Raw genomic sequence first — 23,134 nt, 5'->3', positions numbered from 1 at the left:
ACTACTAATATAGTTTGAATCTGGAATGTTCTCCCAAGGCTCATGTTTGAAGACTTGGTCCCCAGCTGGGAGGTGGTGGAGACTTTAGGAGTTGGGGTATAGTTGAGAGAGGTGGGTCACTGGGGGCATGCCTTTGGAGGGTATATTTTATACCTGGAGCTTCCCTCCTCTTTCTGCTTCCTGGCTGCTATGAGGTAAGCACCTTGCTCTGCTTCACCCTTCTGTCATGATGTTCTGCCTCACTGCAGGCCCACAAACAATGGAGCCAGCCAACCATGGACTGAAACCTCTGAAACCATGTAAAAAGTAAATCTTTCCTCCTCTAAGTTGGTTGCCTCAAGTATTTTGTTATAGCAATGTAAAGTTAACACACTTTCCCATTTTAAGGTCAATTGATTAACAAATTAGATCCATCTGAACCCTAATTCCATTTTGCCATGTGAGGTGACATAGTCTTGGGTTCCACGGACGAAGAGGTGGACATTTGTGGAGGGCCGTTCTTCTGCTGCCAACCACAGATAGCAATCCTGAAGAACAGCTTCTCTGAGAAGGTGAGTAAAAGCCAAGATATGAACATTGCAAAGGAGCAAGCCATGTGGTCCATGCTGTCCAACATGGGTGTCACTAGTCACTTGTGACTCTTTAAGCTAATTAAACTTAAATTAACAAAAATATCAATCCTCAGCCACACACTAGCTACATTTCAAGGGTGCAATGCCCACATTTGGCCAGTGGTTACTATATTGGACAAGACAGGTTAATAGACTTTACCATCATCTCAGAAAGTTCTACTAAACACAGCTTAACTCAGAGGAATGAGTTCCAGACAGAGGGAAGGGCCTGGAAAGTTCTAATCCCATTGGCACATCCCACTGAGGTGCAAAAGGATGTAACATCAGTAACAAAGGCCTGACATACCTTTATTTCCAAACCCATCACAGACTCATAGACTAATCATAGACGATTAGCTGCAGAAAATGCCTTTGAAGACTCCGGACCACCCCATGTCCATGGGTAGATACCATTTTAAGACAGCCTGGAGGTATTCCTCGTTTTTCTAACAGTTCATTATTCTTTTTCTTTTTTTCCTTTTCTTTCTTCTCCTCTTCCTCCTTCCTCCTCCTCCCTCTCTCCTTCTCTCCCCTTCCCTCCCTCCCTCTCCCTCTCTCCCTCTCTCTCTCTCTCTCTGTGTTTGTGTGTATGTCTGTGTATACTACACCCTCAGTCTGCTGAATTTTTAATTTTGAGGCAGAGTCTTGCTAAGTTGCCGAGGCTAGCCTTGAACCTGCAGTCCTCCTGCCTCAGCCTCCCAAGTAGCTGGGCTTACAGGCATACACCACTGCCCCTGGATCATTATTTTTTCTTTGATAACTTACTGCCTTCCCTACCTACCACGAAGGCCATATTTCTCCCAGTTCACTTCCTATTCAAGAGCCAATCCAAAGCATACCCTTTTCAGAAAATCTCCTTGCTTTTTTGGTGATAGACTTCATGTTAATGTTGCCTTTATTTGTATTCATTTATTTTTTTTTAAATGGTCCCTTTTATTTTGATAGACACAAGGGACACAATTTGGCCAGCATGCCCTCACTTTTGTTCTGTGTTAAATGTCTATCCATGTTGTCTCTGAAGCTAAATGGCATAGGGACTGTGACTTCTCTGTGTCTGGTTTCCCCACAGCAGATGGCAAAGGTAAATGAGAATTTTGCAGTGGAGAAAGGAAGGAAGGTAGCTCTGACAGAGGATAGGAGGCGGGACTTTACTCCAGAGCCCTATAGGTAATTTCAGATTGGCGAAGTGCAAAATATTTGTTTTGTCTGTGATGTGGCTGGAATTAAACTGGGATTGTTAGGAGGCCACCTTGTGACCAGGGCTGTATGGGGACCACCACCCTCTAGGAACTTAACACATACCTTCAGAGAGAATTTCCTTCATCTTCATTTCGTCTTGGTTGACTTCTTTAGAATTTGTGTCCATATCTTGTCACTTTGAGATCACACTTTGTAGAGTCCTAAAAGGCAAGTCACATCTCTGAGAGATTCTAGAATTTTTTTTTTTTTTTTTTTTTTTTTTTGTTAGTGGAGCTCAGGATTGAACTCAGGACCTCACAGAGGCTAAGCCCCACTCCATCACTGAGCTGCTCTCACATCATACAAGTGCAAATACTGAAAAGTCCCCAATTTGTAGATAATTCTCATTCTCTCCCTTGCTGGCTGATTTGTACCAAAATAATTTTTCTGAACACAGAAACAATACTGGGTTCTTCTGCCCAGTTTAAGTGTTTCTTTCTCTAATTATTAGTGGTACAGCCTTCTCTTAATAGAATACAATTTAGTAGAAAAGCGCCAGGTATTTTACACGAAAACAGATGTGAGGTTGGTCAGTGAAGAGCCACGCCCTTACCACTTAACTCAGACACTTGGTGCCAGGGAAGGAGATGTCCAGGAGGGTCTGTCTTATTTCTAGAGGGCCTTTGTCAGCTGCATAAGCATTGCAAGACCTGAAGGCCATGATAGAGTATGTCCAGGGCTGAGATATGAAGCAAAAGCCCAGGGTAAGCAGGATTTGTTAAATATGACTTTAATTCAGCAACTTTCAAATAATTTTTGTGTGTTTTTTAAAATTATGCTAATTACAGTTTTTTTTTTTTTTCTTGGAAAGAGTAAAAGATCTGAATGGTCACTTTTTTTTTTTTTTTCCTCTGGATCTTGAGGGACAAGACAGGACATTATGCACTGGGCACCCTTCAGCACCTTGATGCTTTAGCAACACAGAGGGACAGGCAAAGATTTCTTAAACCTGAGGCCCTCTAAGTCAGTATAAGGATATGCACTGGAGAAACCCAAGTAGTGAAAGGGAAAAGCAAATAAATAAATACAGTCCTCTCCCGTTCCTTGGCTGGGTCTGCAAAAAAAAAAAGAGTCCACTAAATTAATCTATGCAAGCCCAGCTGGGGAGCAGACAAAATTCCCAACAGGATTAGGTTTCTCCACTCTTCCTTAAGGAAGGATCTCCATAGTCTCCCTTCCATCTCCAGGAAGCTGGGTTGCAGGGACCCACAGGGACGGGGCCACACAATGGCCTGGTTGCTGGAAAAGAGCTCAGGCAAGTGAAATATCTTCTTTCTGATTCTATGAGTACAAATCTTCATGAGGAGGTCAGAAGAGTTCTAAGAAGACTATTCATATTTACTGGACATCTACCATGGGCCAGGTGCTTTACATTAACTCCATCTTTACAACCTAAGAGATGTGTTTGTTTTCCCCATTCCACGAAGGAAGAAGTAAGGTTCAGGAATGACTTGCCCAAACAAGGTCATTATGGTTGTGCAGTTGTAGAGTCAGCCTTCCCATTGAGGGCTGTCTGCGTCTAAAGTCCATTTCTTTCCACCACTCTGCCTCCCGATTGCCTTTCATTTCTTTATTGCTTCCTATTCCAAGTCCCTGACCCTGACAAACCTGCTGGAAATGACAGCTAAAGCTGTGTTTCCCTCCCATGAGACCTTCAGAGTCTCTGTTTTGTGTTTACAGTTACAGCCTTACTCCCCAGGCCTCGTCCGTCACCTTTTGACAGCGAACAGGGGTTGAATCCTTGCTTTGGGCCAGGCACTGTGCTAGCCCTTCCCATGTTCCTGGGACCCTCATTACAAGCCTATGAGAGACCCACCATTATTATCTCCACTTCACAGACCTAAAGAGGCTCTGTCACTCAGAAGCTGTGCAAGTAGGTTGAGATGGGACTCCAACCTGTCTCACATATTAGGCTAAGCAACTGCTTTTGGATGAAGCAAAGGGTCATTCCCCTAGGACGATGCATGTTCCTTAACCCAGACAGGATCTGCTATGAAGAAGCCCACACTCCGGAAGTTGGGAATTTGAGGTCAGTTCAAATCATTCTGTTCCACGGTTGTTATTGTAATGCCCATTCTGTGAATGTAGGGGACACCAGCTGCTTTTAGACAGAGGCTGGGCTTTCTGCCTGTCCCTGAGGACTCACTAGAACAGTCAGTTTGTAAACCGACTTTGGCTGAAAGTTCCCATTACTCACATGAATGGTCCAAAGCCTTGAACATTAGAACAAGGAAGTGTCCCTTTGAGCATTTTTAAATCCATTTTTAATCATGGAACCCAGAACTCTGCTTTAAAGCTTACAGTGGATTTTCATAACACTAGAATAAAGTCCACACTTCCTCCCTAGGTGATCTGACCTTTTTACCTTCAACTTTTTACATGGCCGAGTAATTTTGACCTTGGTTTATTTGTCACGAAAGATCCTTTAGTATATTAATTTGTTTATGAACCTCCTGCCCTTCCCCACCAAGAAGTACTCAGTAAATATTTATTGAATTTGCTGCCAAAGCATCAGCAAAAGTAGAATCCTGCTTTTTGGAGACAGTTCTCTAAGGGTCTTTCAAATAAAATAGAGGCACTGGCTGCCTTTGTTACAGACTCATTTGAAGGATATTTGTGTAGTGAATAGTCTTTGAAGATAGAGAGTGCCTCCCTCCAGAGCAAAAACCAGGTTTGCTTACAGCCTTGGATGAAATAGAATATGTCTCACACCACAGAAAATGGAAGGTATGCTTACTGCCCATTATAAAAGATTTGGGTTTCCTAAGTGTAGGGATCCTCTCTTGTAATGTAACCCACTGTAAGGATATGTGTCACTTACCCATTGTCACATCATCCTATAGGAATTGGGGCTGGGGGAACTAACACAGAAAATGCTAACACTCTGCTACTGCTATAATTGTGAGTAATAAGATACTTTGCCTCTGACCCAGGGGTCTTATGTCTTCAGCCAGCAACCATGAAACTGGTAGAATAATTAGGTAACTTGCAAGTAAGGTAAAATACCAAAACTTTCTTAGTTCTTACACTTCTATTTTTTGCAGTAGTGGGGATTGAACCCAGGGCTTTTCTCTGTGTGTGTGTGTGTGTGTGTGTGTGTGTGTGTGTGTGTGTGTTTTGGGGGTATTCCCAGTTCCACCACTGAGCTTCACCCCCGAGCCCTCCTTATTAATTAATTAATTGATTGATTGATTGATTTTTGAGACAGGGTCTTATTAAGTTGCCCAGTCTGACCTCAAATTTACAATACTCCAGCCTCGGCCTCCCATGTTGCTGCAATTACAGGTATGCATCTTCACACCTGGCTCCTTTCACAGTTCTTAACGCCCACAGGTTTGCTTCGGGTGACAACTTTGCCTCACTCACACTGCCAGCATCCACAGCGCACAGTTACAGAGACCCTGAAGTCTATGCTAGTTCTGGGGTTTAAAATTGCCAGTGGGGTTATTTAGTGTCACAACATTACAAGTGCAGTACAGATGAGAACCTCATCAAATTGCAATGTTTGCAGACTTTGCAGAACAAAGATCTTGTCAACTTTACATGATTCTCAGAAGGAAAGAAAAGCTATGGAGCTCGTTGGGAACCTTGCACTATCTTTGTGTGCATCCCTGTCGGCCAATATGGATGCCCCATGGGACTTTCCCTCCATAACCCTGCCAGAGTAGCCTGGGGTAAGGGAGATTTCCCATGCTACATCTTTGCATATTGTTAAAATGTTTTAAATAATTAACTGTATGACTATAATAAAAAGATTTTCACATACTAAAAATAAAACATAATTCATTATAATGCCAAAAATAAGTTTCAATATCAAATAAAAAGAAAACTTCAGGACTTCGTAAACATTTCAGATATTAGTCCTTTCTCTCCTCCTGTTTTATAAAAAGATTAGTTTATTTTCTTTGTTTTGGAGGTGGGAATTAACGATTGAACTGAAAAACAGAAAGAAAGAAAGAAAGAAAGAAAGAAAGAAAGAAAGAAAGAAAGAGAAAAGAAGTTCTTTAAAAATTTATTAGGGCTGAGGGTGTGGCTCAGTGGTAGGAGCACAAGTTTAGCATGTTCAATCCCTAGCCCAAACATTAAAAAAGAAAAAAAAAATCATTCATACATTCACAGCCAGGTGCGGTGGTGCACTCCTGTAATCCCAACAGCTTGGGAGGCTGAGGCAGGAGGATCACAAGTTAGAGGCCAGCCTCAATGATTTAACAAGGTCCTAAGCAACTTAGCAAAACCCTGTCTCAAAATAAAAGATACAAAGGGTTGGGCATGTGGCTCAGTGGCAGAGCATCCCTAGGTTCAATCCCCAGTTCCAACCCCCATTCCCCACAAAAAAAAAAAAAAAAAAAAAAAAAAACATTTACTAATAAAAAAATATATAGTTTTCCTATCTGTACTTAGTTCGGTGGAGAATTAAAAAAAAAAAAAAAATGCATGAGCTCTTGTCCCCGTCCTTACAGAATTTACCATCTCACTGGCAAATAATCTGAAGAAAATCAGAGGCGAGTCTGTGGAAGGGCTGGGAATCCGGCATGGGGGCACACATCAAGGGAGAAGGCAGCCTCCGACCTGGAGAGGAGGCCGGAGACGGCGAGGAGAGCAGAGCAGTGTCTGGGGATGCAGGGCGCCTGCTGGAGGGGCACAGAGGAGTGGCCTGGGGAGGAGACAAGCTAAATCTGGACACACGAATTGGGGTCGGAGGGGGTCCGGGATGCTTAAGAAATTTCCGGGTGATTGGTGGGCACGTGCACGGGTGAGGGATGGAGGCAGCAACGAGAGAAGGAAAGCCACGCAAAGGGTGAAATCTGGGGAAGCGTCGGAGGGAAGTCACAGCAACGGGAAAGGTAACCCCGGAAGAGAGGGAAGAGGGCAGAGGCGCCTGCAGGTGACTCCACCTCTGAAAACCGAAAGCCGGGTCCCCTTTGCCCTCGTGGCGCGGAGAGGCTCTGCGAGGCCTGTGTTTACAGAAGGAGGGGCTAGCAGAAGCCCTTCACCCCTTCCTGCTTCTACTTCGGAACATCAGTTCAGCAAGGTACAGCCTCCATCTTTTCATTTCAGTGGATTTTAAAGTCACACTTTCCATTCTACTTTCCTGAGAAAATTTGAGTGGCACAAATCTGAGAGTCTCAGAATTTCACTTATTATTATTATTATTATTATTATTATTTTGGTACTGGGATTGAACTACAGGGCACTTTACCACTGAGCTACAGTCCAGTGCTTTTTATTTTTAATTTGGAGGCAGGGTCTTGCCAAGATGCTGAGGGTCTTGCTACATTGCCCAGTCTGGTCTCTAACTTGTGATCCTCCTTCCTCAGCCTCCTGAGTCACTGGAATGATAGGTTTGCACCACCGTGCCCAGAGAGATTCATGGAATTTTTAAAATGTTAAGAGTGGAGAAATTTTTGTGTTTATGGTATCTAATCTCTACAAATCCTTGTTTAATTTCTGACTTTCAGAATTTGGATTTGAGGGTCTTTAAGATTGGGTGACAATTCTTACAGTCCTGGAATGAGAAAAATAGAAGCTCTTTCCTCCCTTCCTTCTCCCTCCCAACTCCAGCTTCTCCCTTTCCTTAAGGCACTGGGGATTAAACCAGGGATGGGGGTTGGGGGATGGGAGGGTGTTGCCACTGAGCTACAACCTCAGAACTTGTTTACGTTTTTTTGATACAGGGTCTCACTAAGGTGCCCAGACTGGCCTCGAATTTGCAAACCTGCCTCAGCCTCCCCTGTAGCTGGGATAACCACCCTGGCTCTTCCTCCTTTTTTTCATTAAAACAAATAGATAAATCTGTTAAGTAAATGGAACTTCGAGATCCTTGTCCAGTGACATCTTCAAGATGACCTGGAATATTCTAAATTGGGCTCACATACTTTCCCCCCAAAGTGGACTCAATCCCAGAATCTGTGCTTCCTGCAGAAGAGGCTTTCTCAGTCCCTTTGGTGAGTCAGCCAGGCTGCTCCACATACTAATTACCTAACAGGCAACAACAAATCAGAAGTAGGCCGAGGGTCATAGTGCACACTTGAGCAATACTCCAAAAGACACCACAAAAGCAGCTGCGGGCTTTCTCCTCCCTCAGCATTCCTGTCTCCTTGACCCCCAATAGTCCTCAGCAAGGCCATTATCTGGGGGTCCTTCGGGGCTGGGGATAGGGGGCATCTAGGAAGTGGGGTCTGCCCTTGAGCTCACAGGGTGAGCCAGGAATCTCCTGTCTCCAGTTCCGCCCCTTCCTTGGCACTCACACAAGAATTCTGTGACATCCCTCTGCACCAACTCAAGGCTAATCACAGATGCGCGTCCACACACGTGACCGCCCCGCAAGTGGCCCGGCAGCCTCTGCTGATGGAAATACGTTGAGGTAGTCCAGGGTGAGGCCTCGATTGCACAATCCTTGCCTCAGACAATTTTTCCACTAAGAGTGAATTGTTACTTAGCAACCAAAGCTTTGGCCCAGTTCAGAAAATTACCCACCCTCAATAGCAAGGTAAGACAGCCTATGAGCACCATCTTATCTGCCAGTCTTCAAATGTGGGTTCAGTAGAACAGAGACACCAATTTTGACAAGAGTTGGATTAGGGACTAAACCACTCAAAAATATATTTATGAGCTAGATGTGGTGGTGCACGACTGTAATCCCAGTGACTCAGGAGGCTGAGGCAGGAGGATTGCATGTTTGAGGACGGCCTGAACAACTTAGACCCAATCTTAAAATGAAAAAAAGGACAAGGGGTGTGGTTCAGTGGTAGAGCAACCCTGAGTCCAATCCCCAATACAGGAAAAAAATATATATGTCTATGTATGTATGTTGTTTTGGGGGGAGTTGTTACTGGGAATTGAACCGAGGGGCACCTAACCCCTGACCCATATCCCTAACCCTTTTAAAAAAACATTTTATTTTGAAGCAGAGTCTCACTAAGTTTCTTAGAGTCTCATTCAATTGCTGAGACTGGCCTGGAACTTGCAATCCTCCTGCCTCAACCTTCTGAGTTGCTGGGATTACTCCTGATCACAAGGGCCCTCCACCAGAATAAGCAATGACTCAGGAGCAATACCTGTCCCAACACGGGACCTCACAGTGGTGGCCCTGATGAAGCCCTCAGGAAGCATCCATCCTGGGCAGTCATCCTAAGGCAGGCTCTGTGCTCCACTAAGGCACCCTATTCTGCATTGGCACTTAAACATCATCAAATCACCTCCCCCCCAAATTTGCTGAGTTTTTTTTTTTTTAATTTTCACTGAGTGATTTGTCAAGTTTAGGTGGTATCGATCAATGAATAGGGGAGAATTTGATGAAGAAGTAAAAATATTAGTTTTCTCTATTAGAAGCTGTAGACAGAGTCAGGTGGATACTACTAGAGGAGGCAAGGAATCAGAAAAGGACCTGATTCTAGTGAAGAAATCAGATTGCAGGGTACCAGGCATGAGAGGAGATGTTCTAGAAGCATGGACGTGCCAATATAAATCCACGTGGAAGCCAGGTGTGGTGGTGCACACCTGTAATCCCAGTGACTGGGGAGGCTGAGACAGGAGGATTGCAAGTTTGAGATCAGCCTCAGCAACTTAGCGAGGCCCTAAGCAACTTAGCGAGACCCTGTCTCAAACTAAAAATAAAAAGGGCTGGGGAGGTGGTTCAGTGGTTAAGTGCCCCTGGGTTCAATCCTCAATAGCAAAAGTAAATAAATGAGTAAATCTGCGTGGAGGTTGTGTGGCAGGGCTGCACGGTGGGAAACAGCAGGAAGCTGATTTGGGGATGGTGCTGGGGACAATCCTGGAGGTCATATTACAGAGTTCCTATTTTATCTTACAGATGTTGGGGAGCCATTGGAGTTCAAGCAAGCAAGGTGTGTGTCTGGGCAAGAGCATCGTGGCTGCTAAGTCCAAGAGGGGTCAGCGTGGGGGAAAAGCAGGGTCAGGGTAGCAGTGAGTGAGTATCACAGTGACCCAGGCAAGAGATGGTCTGGGTCTCAGCTGTAAATTGGGTGTGGAGAGGAGGGTGAACTGGAAATAACATTCTAGAAATGAAGTCCATAGGACTAGCTATTGATTTGGAAGGGGAGGAAAGAGATAAGGAAGAAGCGAAGTACCTTAGTGTCTTCTTAAGCCGTTTATCGAAATGGTGCAACAGACTGAATGTTTATGCCTCTACCCCCAGAATCCATAGGTTGAAGCCCTAGTCCCCAGTCTGATGACATTAGCAGGAGGAATCTTTGGGAATAATTAGGTCAGGAAGGTGGAATCCTCAAGAACAAGAACAGTGCCCTTGAGAAAGAGACCCGAGAGGTCTCTCCAGCCCTCCTCCTGACATGTGAAGACCACAAGGAGAAGTCAGCCATCTGCAAGTCAGCCTTCACCAGAACCGACCTCACTGGCACCCTGGTTTTGAACTTCTAGCTCCAAGAAGCGTGAGAAATAAATTTCTATTGTTTATAAGCCATGTCCTGTATGGTACTTTGTCATAGAAACCCACACTAAGAGTAAAATCTGGGCAGGCAGAGGGAGTGAGGCTGTGTATGCTCAGAGGGAGTAGGAAAAACCAAAAGTCAATTGTGGAACGCTTGTTAGAAGATCACGAGACACCTGAATCCACAGAAGGGAAAGAGGGAAACAATTCAAGGTCTCCCCGGCTCCCAGAGGATAAGTGTACTCCGGCTTAACGTTCCCTTTTAACTGTGGCACAGGTTTCCACCCAGCTCTGTGTGTGTGTGTGTGTGTGTGTGTGTGTGCACATGCGTGTGTGTTTAGCTTTTTTTTTTTTTTTTTTTTTTGAGGTAGGGTCTCACTCAATAGCCAAGGCTGACCTCAAACTTTACTGCCTCGGCCGACCAAGTAGCTGGAATGGCAGGTGTGCACCACCACGCCCAGCTCTGGCTGTGCTTCTCAATCTCTGGAGAGCCCTCTGGATGGGGGCTGCCCCCTCTGCATCCCATGTGTCTTCTTTTGCAAGACTTTTACATGGTGAGCTGGCTCCATGTTGGGGGGTTTCAGGTGCTGTTTATGCCTTTAAAGTTCCTTGTTTGCAAAAAATAATATACATTGTGAACATTAGAGTGGAGACTTGTAAAAATAATAACAACCCCCGCAAAACAACAAAAAAAGTCCCAGCAAGTAGAAAGTGAGAGTGCCTCCCGCCCTCCAAGCTGATGGGGCTTCTTAGCAAGGTGGGGTAATTGGCCAGATTGGGGATACCACAGTGGCGCCTCCTTTCCTAATAATGCTGTGGCTACTGGCAAACAGCCCTGCCCTAGGAAACACCCCTCCATGAGTCACTGGGGGAAAGTTGAGATGGGCTGAAATCCCAAGAAGGTGTAGGAACTGCAGGCGGAGGAGGCAGTGAGCTGTTCTTGACTAATTAGCCAGCCGGCTGAAAAGTACCCGGGGCCATTAGCTAAGGCCACCTCCTCAGAGGCTCTAAGGGCAGGAACCCCTGAGCTGGTTAGGAAGTGTGCAACTGTCCTGACTCCCTACTTTTAGTTTTAAAAACCAACATTTCAATTAAGTTTAAGTAGACAATGCATACCCATAGTAAAATGAAATAAAATTCCAGCATTTTCAAAGGGTCTGCAGGAAAAAAGGCATTCTCCCTCCCAGCCTTTTCCTGTAGTCAGTCTCCCAGGACAACCACTGTTAGCAAATGCCCTGTTTCTTTTTTTTTTTTTTTTTTCCATATTTTTTGTTGATACATTAAATTATACATATTAGTGGGATTTGTTGTATACGAACACAATATAACAACATAACGTGGTCAATATTGTTCCCATCTGCTTCTTTCTAGAAGTACAAGCTTTATGGATCTACCTCACCCCCTTCCTCTTTGCACTAATAGTGCCCTATCATTCAGGTTGTCCTGGGCCAGTGGATGTTTTATGACAAGAACCATCCACTGCCTAGTGGCATTAATGTCATGGAGTCCCTTACTCCCTGGGCTTTTTGGTAGATCTGATCCCCACAGTGTTGGCTGAAGGGCTGGATGGGAAGCTTCCTGGAGCTGTTGGGTTGTTGTAGCTGATGAACAGTGATTTAGATCTGTGCTAAAAACATACAATGAGTTCTTGGAGTGACTTATGGGAGAGGACGAAAGAATAAGTGAGTTCCTTTAACAATAGAGGGGCTCCTGTACCAGGGGCAGTGGCACACGCCTGTAATCCCCCAACTCTGGAGACTGAGGCAGAAAGATTGCAAGTTCCAAGTCAGCCTCAGCAATTTAGTGAGGTCCTAAGCAAATTAGTGAGAACCTGTCTTGAAACAAAAAATAAAAAAGGACTGGGGATGCTGCTCGGTGGTTAAGCACCCCTGATTCAATCCCTGTTACCAAAACCAAAACCCAGCAGTCTCCCCCTTCCTCCAAGCACCTAGATCTTAAAATTTGACTTTTTCACCCAGATTTTGCGGAGTTCACTGCCAAATCCATTCACCCCTCAAAAACAAGCATTAAGAACCCTGTCAGGGTCAGGTTGAGTGCTAGAGCAAGGGGACACGATTCACATGAGCCCCACAAGCAGGTTCCCAGGTTTTACAGAGCCTGCAGCCTGGTGATGGAGGCAGGCAGTAAGCAGCTCTGTCAATCAAGCGTGATAAGTACCATGGAGGGGAAGCAAAGCTATCTCTGCTGTGGAGTGACAGTTGAGCAGCAAACAGACCAGGAAAACTGGAATGGCTTCCCAGAGGAGGTGATATTTTAGGTGAGATCAGGTAGAGTGGAGAGTGTATTGGGAAGAAGGAAATATAAATGCAGAGACTGGGAGGCAGACAGAGGATGGGATACAAAAACTGAAAGTCAGACTGCCTGGGTTCAAATTCTAACTCCCACTTAACTGCCTCTGTGACCTCAGGCAAATTACTTCCCCTTTCTGGGCTCAGCTTCCTCATCTATAAAATGAGACTAACAATTATACCTTCTTGATAAAATTTTGAATGAGGTAATTAAGCAATTTAGAAAGAAATTACTTCAAATTGCCTAGCACATGGAAAACAGCAAATAAATCTTACTTGTTATTTTTAAATTTAATTTGTCTGGCACGGAGGCCTGAGATGGGCAACAGTGAAGGGAAAGAGGTAGGGGGGACCTTGAAGGACTTTCTAATTCATGTTGAGGTTGGAGCTTTTCTCCTGCAGGGTAAGACATCAATTTCAGGGAAACTAAAGAAACACCAAGAGTCACAAAAGGTCTGTGGAAATCCTTGTTGCTTGGCAAGTTTTTTTTTTTTTTTTTTTTTTTTTGTACTGGTGATTGAACCCAGGGGTGCTTAACCACTGAGCCATATCCCCCAGCCCTTTTTATTTTTTAGTTTGAAACAGGGTATCACTAAGGTTCTGAGGCCCTCCCTAAGTTGCTGAGGCTGGCTTTGAACTTGTGATCCTCCTAGCTCAGCCTCCTGAGGAGCTGGTATCACAGGCATGCACCCCACACACCCAGCAATGGTTAAGTATTCATGGAGCCCTGCAGTAGGCAGAGAGGTACAAGCTAAGGATCGGCAGGAGCTGGCATTCAGGTCCAGGGCAGGTGTGGACAAGTGGCGCCACCTCTCTGGGGCTGTGCCCTCAACTGAAATAGGTTTTGTCAGAACTATGAGATGAGGGAGGCCAGATACTCTTTCACCCTACCAGCAACAAGTATGTGTCCAATATCAGTTGGTACCTATCCCCTGCGTTCCTCGAGGGGAACAGCTTCAGAATTTAATTTTATTTTATTGGTACCAGGGATTGAGCCCAGGGGCACTTAACAACTGAGCCACATCCCTGGCCCTTTTTAATTTATTTTATTTTGAGACAGGTCCTCACTAAGATGCTGAGATCCTCCTACCTCAGCCTCCCGAACCACTGGGAATAAAAATGTGTACCACTAAACTCTCGTGAGAATTTTTAATCTAAATCCTTCTCCCAACCAAACCCAAGGCTCCTTCACTGAGATCGCTGCCATGCCACCAGATGAACCACTGTCCAGATGCTGGCTCTCCATTCCAACTCTGTGCAGCCTTGGCTGCGTTCAGTTTCTTTAAGGGCTGTTAATGCATCTTCCACATCAGCCCCCCAACCAGTGATTTTAATTGGGCTCAACAAAATGTGACAATTAGCGCTTTTCTGGAACAGGAGAGGTTGAAATCAAACAAAGCATGCTGGAATGTGGCGTGCTTTAAAGTTGTAAGCAACGGATCTAGAATCTCGCCAGCAGTAGTACCATCTTTTTCACTTAGGAGTTATATTAATCCTGAAATTGTTAGAGTATTTGATGAGGTCATCTTCAGCATCCAGGAAATATTTAATTCAATGCAGTGACATAGACATTCATTGAGGTCCCTCTCTCTGGGCCATATCCTGAGGATGTGAAGGTGAGCAAGACCCAGGTTTTGGAGACCAGGGTCTCTGGGTACTATGGAAGAGGTCTAAAGAGAGCTCCAGGGTAGCCTGCAGGCAGGACTGCTGGACAACATCCATACAGGTTGTGCCCTGCACCACTCCAGAGTACCATTCATATAAAACAGGCTTTGGCAAACTTTTTCCGTGAGGAACCAGAGAGTAAATATTTTATGCTTTGTGGGCCATGCCATCTCTTGCAGTTACTCAACTCTGCTCTTGCAGCACAAAAGCAGCCTTCAATAATATGCAAGCATGGCTGCGTTTCAATAAAACTTTATTTATGGACACTGACTTTGGATCTTTGGGGATTAATTCCAACTATTCCAAAATGTAATAATCATTCTCAGTGCCTATAAGGTAGAATACAGGTGGTGAGCTGGATTTTGCCCTGGGCTATAGTTAATATTGACCTCGATGTAGACTACCCTGGAACTGCGCAGCTTGAGGGCCCCATCTGGAGGGGATATTAGGCAAGCCTCCCTCTGAAGATTCTATTTGAGCTAGGCTTTAAATAATGGGTGCTGCCAGGTAGACATTTCTGGATGAGCATGGGCAGGGGTGTGTAGGTTGGAGGAAGGGTCTTGCCTGCCATACTCAGAAATAAATGCAGGCTTCTCCCCAGGGGCAGTAGGGAGCCATTTGAGATATTAGGCAGAAAGGGACATGAACTGAGACTACATTTTAGGGAGCAGGATGGAAGATGGAAAGACCAGTTAGGAGGCATGCTGGATGAGAGCCTAATCAGTAGGGGCAGGGGACTCAAGAGAGGAGAGAGAATTTAAAAGTAAACTGCACACAGGATGTTTAACATAATTAGCCGCCAGGGAAATGTCAGTCAAAACCGCCCTGTCATGCCCACTGGGGTGGTTATAACAAAAGAGACAGATAATAACAAGTCCTGGCAAGGATGTGGAGCAATTGGGACCTCCGTGCACTGCTGGTGGGAGTATGAAATGGGGCAGCCACTTTGGAAAACATTCTGGCAAGTTCCCGGCACAGGGAGCTCCTGCAGGATCCAGCAATCTGATTCCTTAAGTGTATACCAAGAAAATTGAGAACGTAACTCCCACATAAACACGAATGTTCAGAGAAGCATTGCTCATCCTAGCCAAAAAGTGGAAACTGCCAACTGAGGCATGCAGAAATGAAATGTGGTCTGGCCATACCATGGAATATCTACCAAAAGGAATAAAGTACTGCTAGGTCCTGAAACATGGGTAAACCTTGAAAACATTATGCTAAGGAAAGAAACTAGTCATCAAAGACCACGTGTGATATGATTCCATTTATGTGAATGTCTAGAGTAGGCAAATCTGTAACAAACAGAAAGATTAGTGGTTGCGCTGGGCTGGGGGTTTTGGAAGGGGCATGAGGGGTGAGAGTTAAAGAGTCTGGGCTTTTGGGGGGGAGTGAATAAAGTGTCCTAAACTGTGGTGATGGTTGCACAACTGTGAATATGCTAACAACTATTGAATTGTATACTTTAAATGGGTGAAATGTATGCTATGTGAATTACATCTCAATAAAGCTGTTTTAAAAGATTACATGAATGTAACTCAAGAAGGGTAATTTTCTCTCTGCATCTCCCTAAATAAATTATCTGTCAAATGCAGTCGAAACCACTCATCATTGGTTGTAAAATACTTGCAGGTTTTTGTAATTTAGATCTTTGTGTTTTGTTTAATTTAATTCAATGCATGTGTTTTCATCTTAGGAATGCTATTCCAATAACCACTTCTTTAAAAAACCAGAACACTGCAAAACCCATAGGAATTATACATGTAGCAAAAAAAGACTCAGAAATACCCTCAGGCCTCACTTTCTATCAGTCTTCGCATCTAGGGGGCACGGAGACCTCTTCAGTTTACTTTTGTGTGCGTGGTAGCTGCTTTATTGAGATATAATTCACATGCCATGCAATCCACTCACTTAAAATATACAGTTCAATGTTTTTTGAGCACATTCATAGAATAGCAAGATGGCCACGGCAATCTATTTTCATCATACCAAAAAGAAACTCCATACCCATTAGAAATCGCTCTTCATTTCCTCCCTTCCTCAGTCCTAGGCAACCACTAACCTACTTTCTGCCTGTATCAATTTGCCTATTCTGGACATTTCACATAAGTGGAGTCATACAGTAAGTGTTTTTTTGTGCCTTGGCCTCTTTCAATTCACGGATATTTTTGAAGTTCTTAAATGGTGCAGCATGTAGCAAGACTTTGTTTCTTTTTGTGGACGAATAGTATTTCATTGTACAGCCATGCCATATTTTATTTATCCATTCATGAGTTGATGGATATTTGGTCATTTTCACTTTTTGGTTATTGTGAATGAAAGTGCTATGAACTGGGTTGGAGCTGCTGGATGGAGCATAATTATCTAATAAGGTCAGAGTGGGGGTGTTAGCTTAGACATGCAGCAGAAATAGATCCGAGTCTATTCACTGCAGCTGTGATGTGGTGAATTCCTTTCCGTCCAGGCACTTGACCAACCAGATAACCCCACATCCTTAGATATGGGTACTCACAGAGAGAGAGACCCTGCTTAACTGCACAATGCATGCATGCAGTTTATTTTTAACCAGAGGTAAACGTCCAACAGCATTAACATGGCTTAAAGGGGAACGTCGCCACGCATCGTCTCCTCTTACCTTTCAATCATGCTAATTACATTTCATGATAATTACAGTATGATATTTCCCTAATCCCCTCACTTTTTTTTTTTTTTTTTTTTTTTTTTTTTTTTGCTGTGCTGATTACTGAGCCCAGCACCTCACACCTGCTGGGCAGGCACTCTACCACCGAGCTGGATGACTCCCCAGCCAGGATATCTTGCATCCTTTTCCCCTTCTGCTTAGATGCTTGTTTTTTCTCACAGACCAAGAAGACAGAACTAATGATGTGGCAATTTCAGCAGGCCCGGCTCCCATGCTTAGGGAGTCATGTACCATAGTCCAGAGAATTCTCCTCCCACCTCCTCATGACTGTCAAAAATTTTTGGTAAAACATATACAGCATAAGATATGCCATTATAACAACTTATAAGTTGTTATATGATTTAGTGGCATTAATTATTTTCATAATATCACACAACCATCACTGCTATTTATTTCCAAAACTTTTCTAGTACCATGAACAGAAATTCTGAACCCCTGGGAAAAACAAAAACACAAAAAGAACCAACCTCCATTCTCCCCTCCGCCTACCCCAGTAATTTCTAATCTACCCTCTGTCTCTGTGAATTTGTCTATTCTAGATATTTTACATAAGTGGAATCATACAATATTTGTCCTTTTGTGTCTGGCTTATTTTGCTTAGCATCATGTTTCCAAGGCTCAGCCATGTTATAGTGTGAATCAGAATTTCCTTTTCATGGTTGAATAAATAATATTCCATTGTCTGTCTATATCACATTTTGTTTATCGGCTGTTGACACTTGTTCTTTCCACTTTTTGGCTAGTGTGAATTGTGCTCAATGACATAAGCACACTAGTATTTGTTTGAGACCCTCTTTTTGTTTTTATTTTTTAAGTTCTTTTGAGTATATATCTAGGAGTGAATTTCTATATATAACGTTTTCAGGAAAACAAACTTTTCCAAAGTGACTATACTCTTTTACATTCCCTTCAGCAATGCACAAGGCTTTCAATTTTACCATATCCTCATTAGCACTTTTTTTTTTAAACCCCCCCCCCCCCCCAAATTATGGCCATCTAGAAGGTATGAAGTGAAATCTCATTGTAGTTTTTGTTTTGTTTTGTTTTGTTTTGTTTTTAGTTGTAGGTGGACACAATACCTTATTTTTTTTAAATTTTTTATTTTTATGTGGTGCTGAGGATGGAACCCAGGGCCTCATGCATGCTAGGCGAGCACACTACCAGTGAGCCACAACCCCAGCTCCTCATTGTAGTTTTGATTTGCATTTTTCTAAAGACTAAGTTTTTGAGCACCAGTGTGCTCATTGGCCATTTCCATATCTTGGGATAAATGTACATTCAAGTCCTTTGCCCATTTTTAAATTGTCTTTTTGTTGCCTTGTGGGAATTCTTTACATAATCTGGGGATCAAACACTTATTGGAGATTTGATTTCCAAATATTTCTTCCATTTTCTAGTTGTCTTTTCAATCTTCCTTCCTTCCTTTCTTTCTTCCTCGTCCTTTCCTCCTTCTCTTTTTTTTTTTTTCTTCCTTTTGTGGTGCTGGGGATCAAAACCAGGACCCTATACATTCTAAGCAAACTCTCTACCCCTAACATCTCAGTTTCCTGATAATGTTCTTTGATGCACAAAAGTTTTTCATTCTGATGAACCACCATTATCTCTGTTTTCTTGCTTCTTCTTGTGTCATATCTTAACAATCCATCGCCACCTCATAACTCTTGTGCAAGAGAGGTGGGCTGTATCAATGTCCAACAAAAGAATTAACTGTGGGAGAAGCGGCAGATCAACTGACTGACTGTCATACTATGTGAAAACATTTGGAAAGCTCCATATTTTTGCTGAATATTGACTAAAACACTTTTGTTAGAGAGTTCCCATACTTAACAAGGTGTTTCCTCTTTCATCAGTTATGTGGGTCTCCATCAGAGTGGACAGTTTGGGTTCTGTCCTGAGAATCCATATTTGAAGCTGGGAAATGTGCTAGTTACTGTAAGGGATCATGAGGGGGATCGGATCTGTCATTTCTGGTTCACTCTGTTTGTGGGTCCATGTGGGATTTCTGTATCTTCACAGTAAAGATCTCTTCCTCTCAAGTATATCTCGGTTAATTTTATACCAGTATGATATTTTTGAAAAGGTAGTTCTCATATTGGTAGTTCTCATATTGGGGAGTGGGTTTCTCTCACTCCAGAGACCCTGTCTGCAACCAGAGAAGCTACGAAACTCGAGTCCAAGTGGGAGGGCGTGGTTTAGTGGAAATGGGGTAATCCCATTCACACAGGGGAGAACATGAAAAGCCTGTTCTTTCCTCCTCAGACTGTGTGAGAAAAAGGGATCTGGAGGGAGTGAGAAGGTGGCCCCCTGCCTTCATGTTCCTTGCCCTTGCCCTTGGGGGGCTATGCAAGACTGTAGACAAAGCAGCTTCCTAGCCCTGTAATCCGGGCCAATATCAAGGCCTCTGCAGGGGCTTTGGGCTCAGAGAGGGGAGTCTGATTCTGCTTGGTTAGGTGTATGAATTTTTCAGGAGGATTCTGGGTGCCCCTAGACTTGGTTGTCTGCGGAACATAGTGATCTACCTCAAAACCCTTCTCTCCCATATTCCTTCCTAAGAACTCTAATTTTATTTATTTTTATTGGAACCAGGAATTGAACCCAGGGCGCTTAACCACTAAGTCACATCCCCGTCCCTTCTATTTTTAATTTTGAGACAGGGTTCTCACTAAGTTACTGAGGCTGGCCTCAAACCTGTGATCCTCACAGTGGCTTCATGTGACCTTTACTCCACACATGCTGTCCTGGTGTCTCTTCTTCTCCTAAGGATACCAGTCCTACTGGACCAGGGCCTACCCTTGTCTCCTCATTTAACTTCATTGCCTCCTGAAAATCCCTACCTCCAAATACAGTCACACGGGGTTAGGACTCCAACATATGGATTTGGATGCAACATGATTCTGCTCACGACAGTGAGCCACACACACACTGGCAGTCTTCGCCTCAGGGTGAGCAGGAAGAAAGCCGGCGCGCAGGCGGATGTTGAATAAGTAAGTCTTTTCTCTGAAACACTGTGTCACTTAGGAATGTTTTCAGTAATGCCTTTAAAAACAGTCAATTAGCAGCGGTTTGTTTCATTTTTCCACATAAGGATCTTGTAGGCTGATAGTTCAGTGCTGATGCGATGGTTTGGGGAAGTCTTGGAGGAATGAGGCTCTTTCCTCTTTCCTCTTTACTGTCTTAGCATTTTCCCTTTTTGTCATCTTGATGGCAAGATGAGTCCACAGGTCCAGGGATCACATCTGCGTTCAGGGCAGGAAGACCAGGGAAGAGCTGGTACCAGCCAGGTCTATCCTATGTCCCAAGGAAGCCAGGCTTTGCAGAAGCTCACTAGCAGGGTTTTGTTGGACCACAACTGGGTGACAAATCACAGCTACAAGGAAAAGGGACCTCGGAGACAGAGTATCTGGCAATAGAAACAGACTCAATCATGTACCAGTGCTCAGGATGGGCACATGTGAGCCCCACATAAGACTGGACTTCTTGGCCAGGCACGGTGGTGCACACCTCTAATTACAGTGGCTTGGGAGGCTGAGGATCGTGAGTTCAAAGCCAGCCTCAGCGATTTAGCAACTTAGTGAGATCCTGTCTCTTAATAAAATACAAAAAGGACGGGGGATGTGACTCAGTGGTTAAGCACCTCTGGGTTCAATCCCTGGTACAAAAATAAATAACTAACTAAATAAAAATAGAACCAGTTTTGTTTGAAGACCATTGAGACTCTCCTCGAGCCATAAGGGGTGTTTTTAGGAGGTTAAGAATGTTTTAGTTCTTTATGTAGGTGCTGGGTACATGGTGTATTCCATGCATGAAAATTCATCAAACAACATGTGCTCTAAGAAAAAGTTGTACTGTGTGAAGTGCTTATTGTAGTGTTTTTCCTTTCCTTTTTTTTTTTTTTTTTTTTTTTAAGTGTAGCTGACTAAAGATGAAGTGTGGGGTGGAGAAAATGGTCCAGGCTTCTGTCTTACGCAATGAGGCCTTAAGAGAGGATGTCAGGTGGAGAGAAAAGAATCAAGTTTGGAATATTTACATTAGAGTGGATGAAGTAAAACTGATGCTGGAATTAACTCCCAGGGAGAGACCGGGTGGAGAGGAGGTGAGGGGTGGGCAGAGGTGGGATAGAAGACTGTTAGCATCAGCAATCCCGAACTATTTATCACCGGGTATGTCTATTATTTTAATAATATGAATCTTAAAAACATGGAAATATGGGCTGGGGAGATAGCTCAGCTGGTAGAGTGTTTGCCTCGCAAGCACGAGGCCCTGAGTTCGATCCCCAGTTCTGAAAAAAACAAAACAAAACAAAACAAAACATGGAAATATACAGGAGCTTGAGAACTGGCCTAAGATTCAACAAAATGACAGGATGCTGTCATCCAAACATTACTGGGGTTTGCCAGGGAATTGAGAGATCATTGTAAATCTGATCCGTTTTATTTCTCAGACAAAAGACACAGCTGGAGGATACTGTCAACTCATGACTGTTCATTTATTCCACTCCACAAACATCTGTACTGTGCGGAGCCCTGGAGTCTCAATGCAAATGCTCAAGGACCCTTCAGGATAAGTGGTCCCAGGGTGAGAAAAATAAGAAAGATGACTTTACTGGCATCGACGAGACCATCTAGAAAGTACCCCCTCCCAGAACTGAAAAACTAACAACATAAGACACTCAGCATGAAAAAGAAGGAAGACTTGGATGCAGCAAATATTATTGTATCTAAGAACAAAGCCACCATTTCAAATATCTAAAGGACCAACACATGAGAGATTATCATTGGGGAAATTAAAAGGGACTAAACTAAGTCCAGAGGGAACTAGGAGGAGTTAAGAATGATTGCTGTTTCCTATGAAGGAGACAAACGTTTTAAAGTGATTTTTTTTTTAATTTAAAGAAGAAATATTGAGTTAGTCAAAAATTTTTAAAAATTATTATAATCTACTACTTAGATGGTTAACATGGATTTATTTCCTTTCAGGGATCATGCTGAACATATTGTTTGGAAATCAGGATTTTTTTTTCCTTAAAAATCATAGTGTACGTCTTTATTTATAAATAAATATACTAGTATATATATTACATCTTTTTTTATGTATTACATCTTAAGATAAACATGACCCTTTAGGCTGGGCATGGAGGTGCACACCTGTAATTTCAGCATCTCAGGAGGCTGAGGCAGAAGGATCGTAAATTCAAAACCAGCCTCAGCAACTCATCAAGGTCCTTTAATAACTTAGTGAGACCCTGAGACCCTGTCTCTAAATTTAAGGGAAAAAAGGGGGGCTGGGGATGTGGCTCAGTGGTTAAGTGCTCCTGGGTTCAATAATCTCCAGTACTGAAAAAACAAAATAAAACCAAAATGACCCTTAGGACAGTGAGCTGATTTTGTGGGTTAAAATGGCAACTAATATGCACCTTCTTCCCCACAAATGTACCCACGACATTTTATATTCAACTTGAGGCTCCCACGTCACCCCTGAGGCCCACCCGTGGAAGGACCCATGAGCTTTTGCTCTACGTCTTAGAGTCTAAGAATGTCTAAGATTGCTGTGTTCCTCTAACGTCCATGGGTCACAGGGCAGGGGAGTGTCTTGGAAGCCAGTGGTCAGGAGATTCCTTTTACAGGAAGCACTGAGATGTTCTAAATAGAAATAAAAAGAAGTCGTTCAGTACCTCGTTTACAGATGAACAAACTGGAAACCCAGAGGAGAGAAGTCTGACCCAAGGTCTACTTCCTCACCATTCACAGATCAAAGTCACCTTAGCCCAGGAGCTGCCTCCGTGGGGTGCCGGGGTGGGGGCAGCCGCTTTATAAGGACAGCGTCAAGAGTCCTCCACTCTGGCCTGGGTCTGCACAGTTCTTCTGGGTGATTTGTCCAGTCACAGAAGAGCAAGTAGCCCAGTTGCGGGTAGGAACCCAGTTCTGTGGAACTCCAAAGCCAGAGGCCAAATGTTAAGGGGGACTATAAAGATGTGACTCAGCGCCCCTGGGTTCAATCCCCTGTACCGAAAAGAAAGATGGCAAAGATATTGTCTTAGCCCTCCTGAAGCTGCCAATCTCATTGGCTGGAATGGGTCACTGATGGATAAAAAGGTTACGGTATTTACTGAATCCCTACACCCAGCCTGCAGGGAATGTGCTCTGGGTCCTGAATCTATGCAGCCCAATTTTTCATTCTTTTTGGCTCTGATATTAATTTTAATGCC

The 23,134-nt window shown here is 43.7% G+C and overlaps 1 protein-coding gene and 1 long non-coding RNA gene across 2 annotated transcripts in view; one reads left to right on the top strand and one right to left on the bottom strand.

Moving 5' to 3' along the window:
- Positions 1–10,224, top strand: part of LOC306648007 — a 28,418-nt gene extending 18,194 nt beyond the window's left edge. The window contains exons 2-3 of the long non-coding RNA XR_013760245.1: positions 9,664–9,697; positions 10,009–10,224. This is a non-coding gene — a long non-coding RNA (uncharacterized lncRNA). The remainder of the gene's footprint in view (positions 1–9,663; positions 9,698–10,008) is intronic.
- SIAH1 (siah E3 ubiquitin protein ligase 1) overlaps positions 1–23,134 on the bottom strand; it is a 96,213-nt gene that overhangs the window by 60,413 nt on the left and 12,666 nt on the right. Inside the window, exon 2 of the mRNA XM_079117657.1 lies at positions 1,914–2,011. Within this exon, the coding sequence (XP_078973783.1) occupies positions 1,914–1,977 (64 nt within the window). The 5' untranslated portion in view covers positions 1,978–2,011. The remainder of the gene's footprint in view (positions 1–1,913; positions 2,012–23,134) is intronic.

The sequence above is a fragment of the Sciurus vulgaris genome (genome assembly GCF_902686455.1).
Source record: "Sciurus vulgaris genome assembly, chromosome: 17".
Taxonomy (NCBI): domain Eukaryota; kingdom Metazoa; phylum Chordata; class Mammalia; order Rodentia; family Sciuridae; genus Sciurus; species Sciurus vulgaris.
The sequence above is the reverse complement of the archived record's forward strand: the minus strand, read 5'-3'. Positions and strand labels throughout refer to the sequence as shown.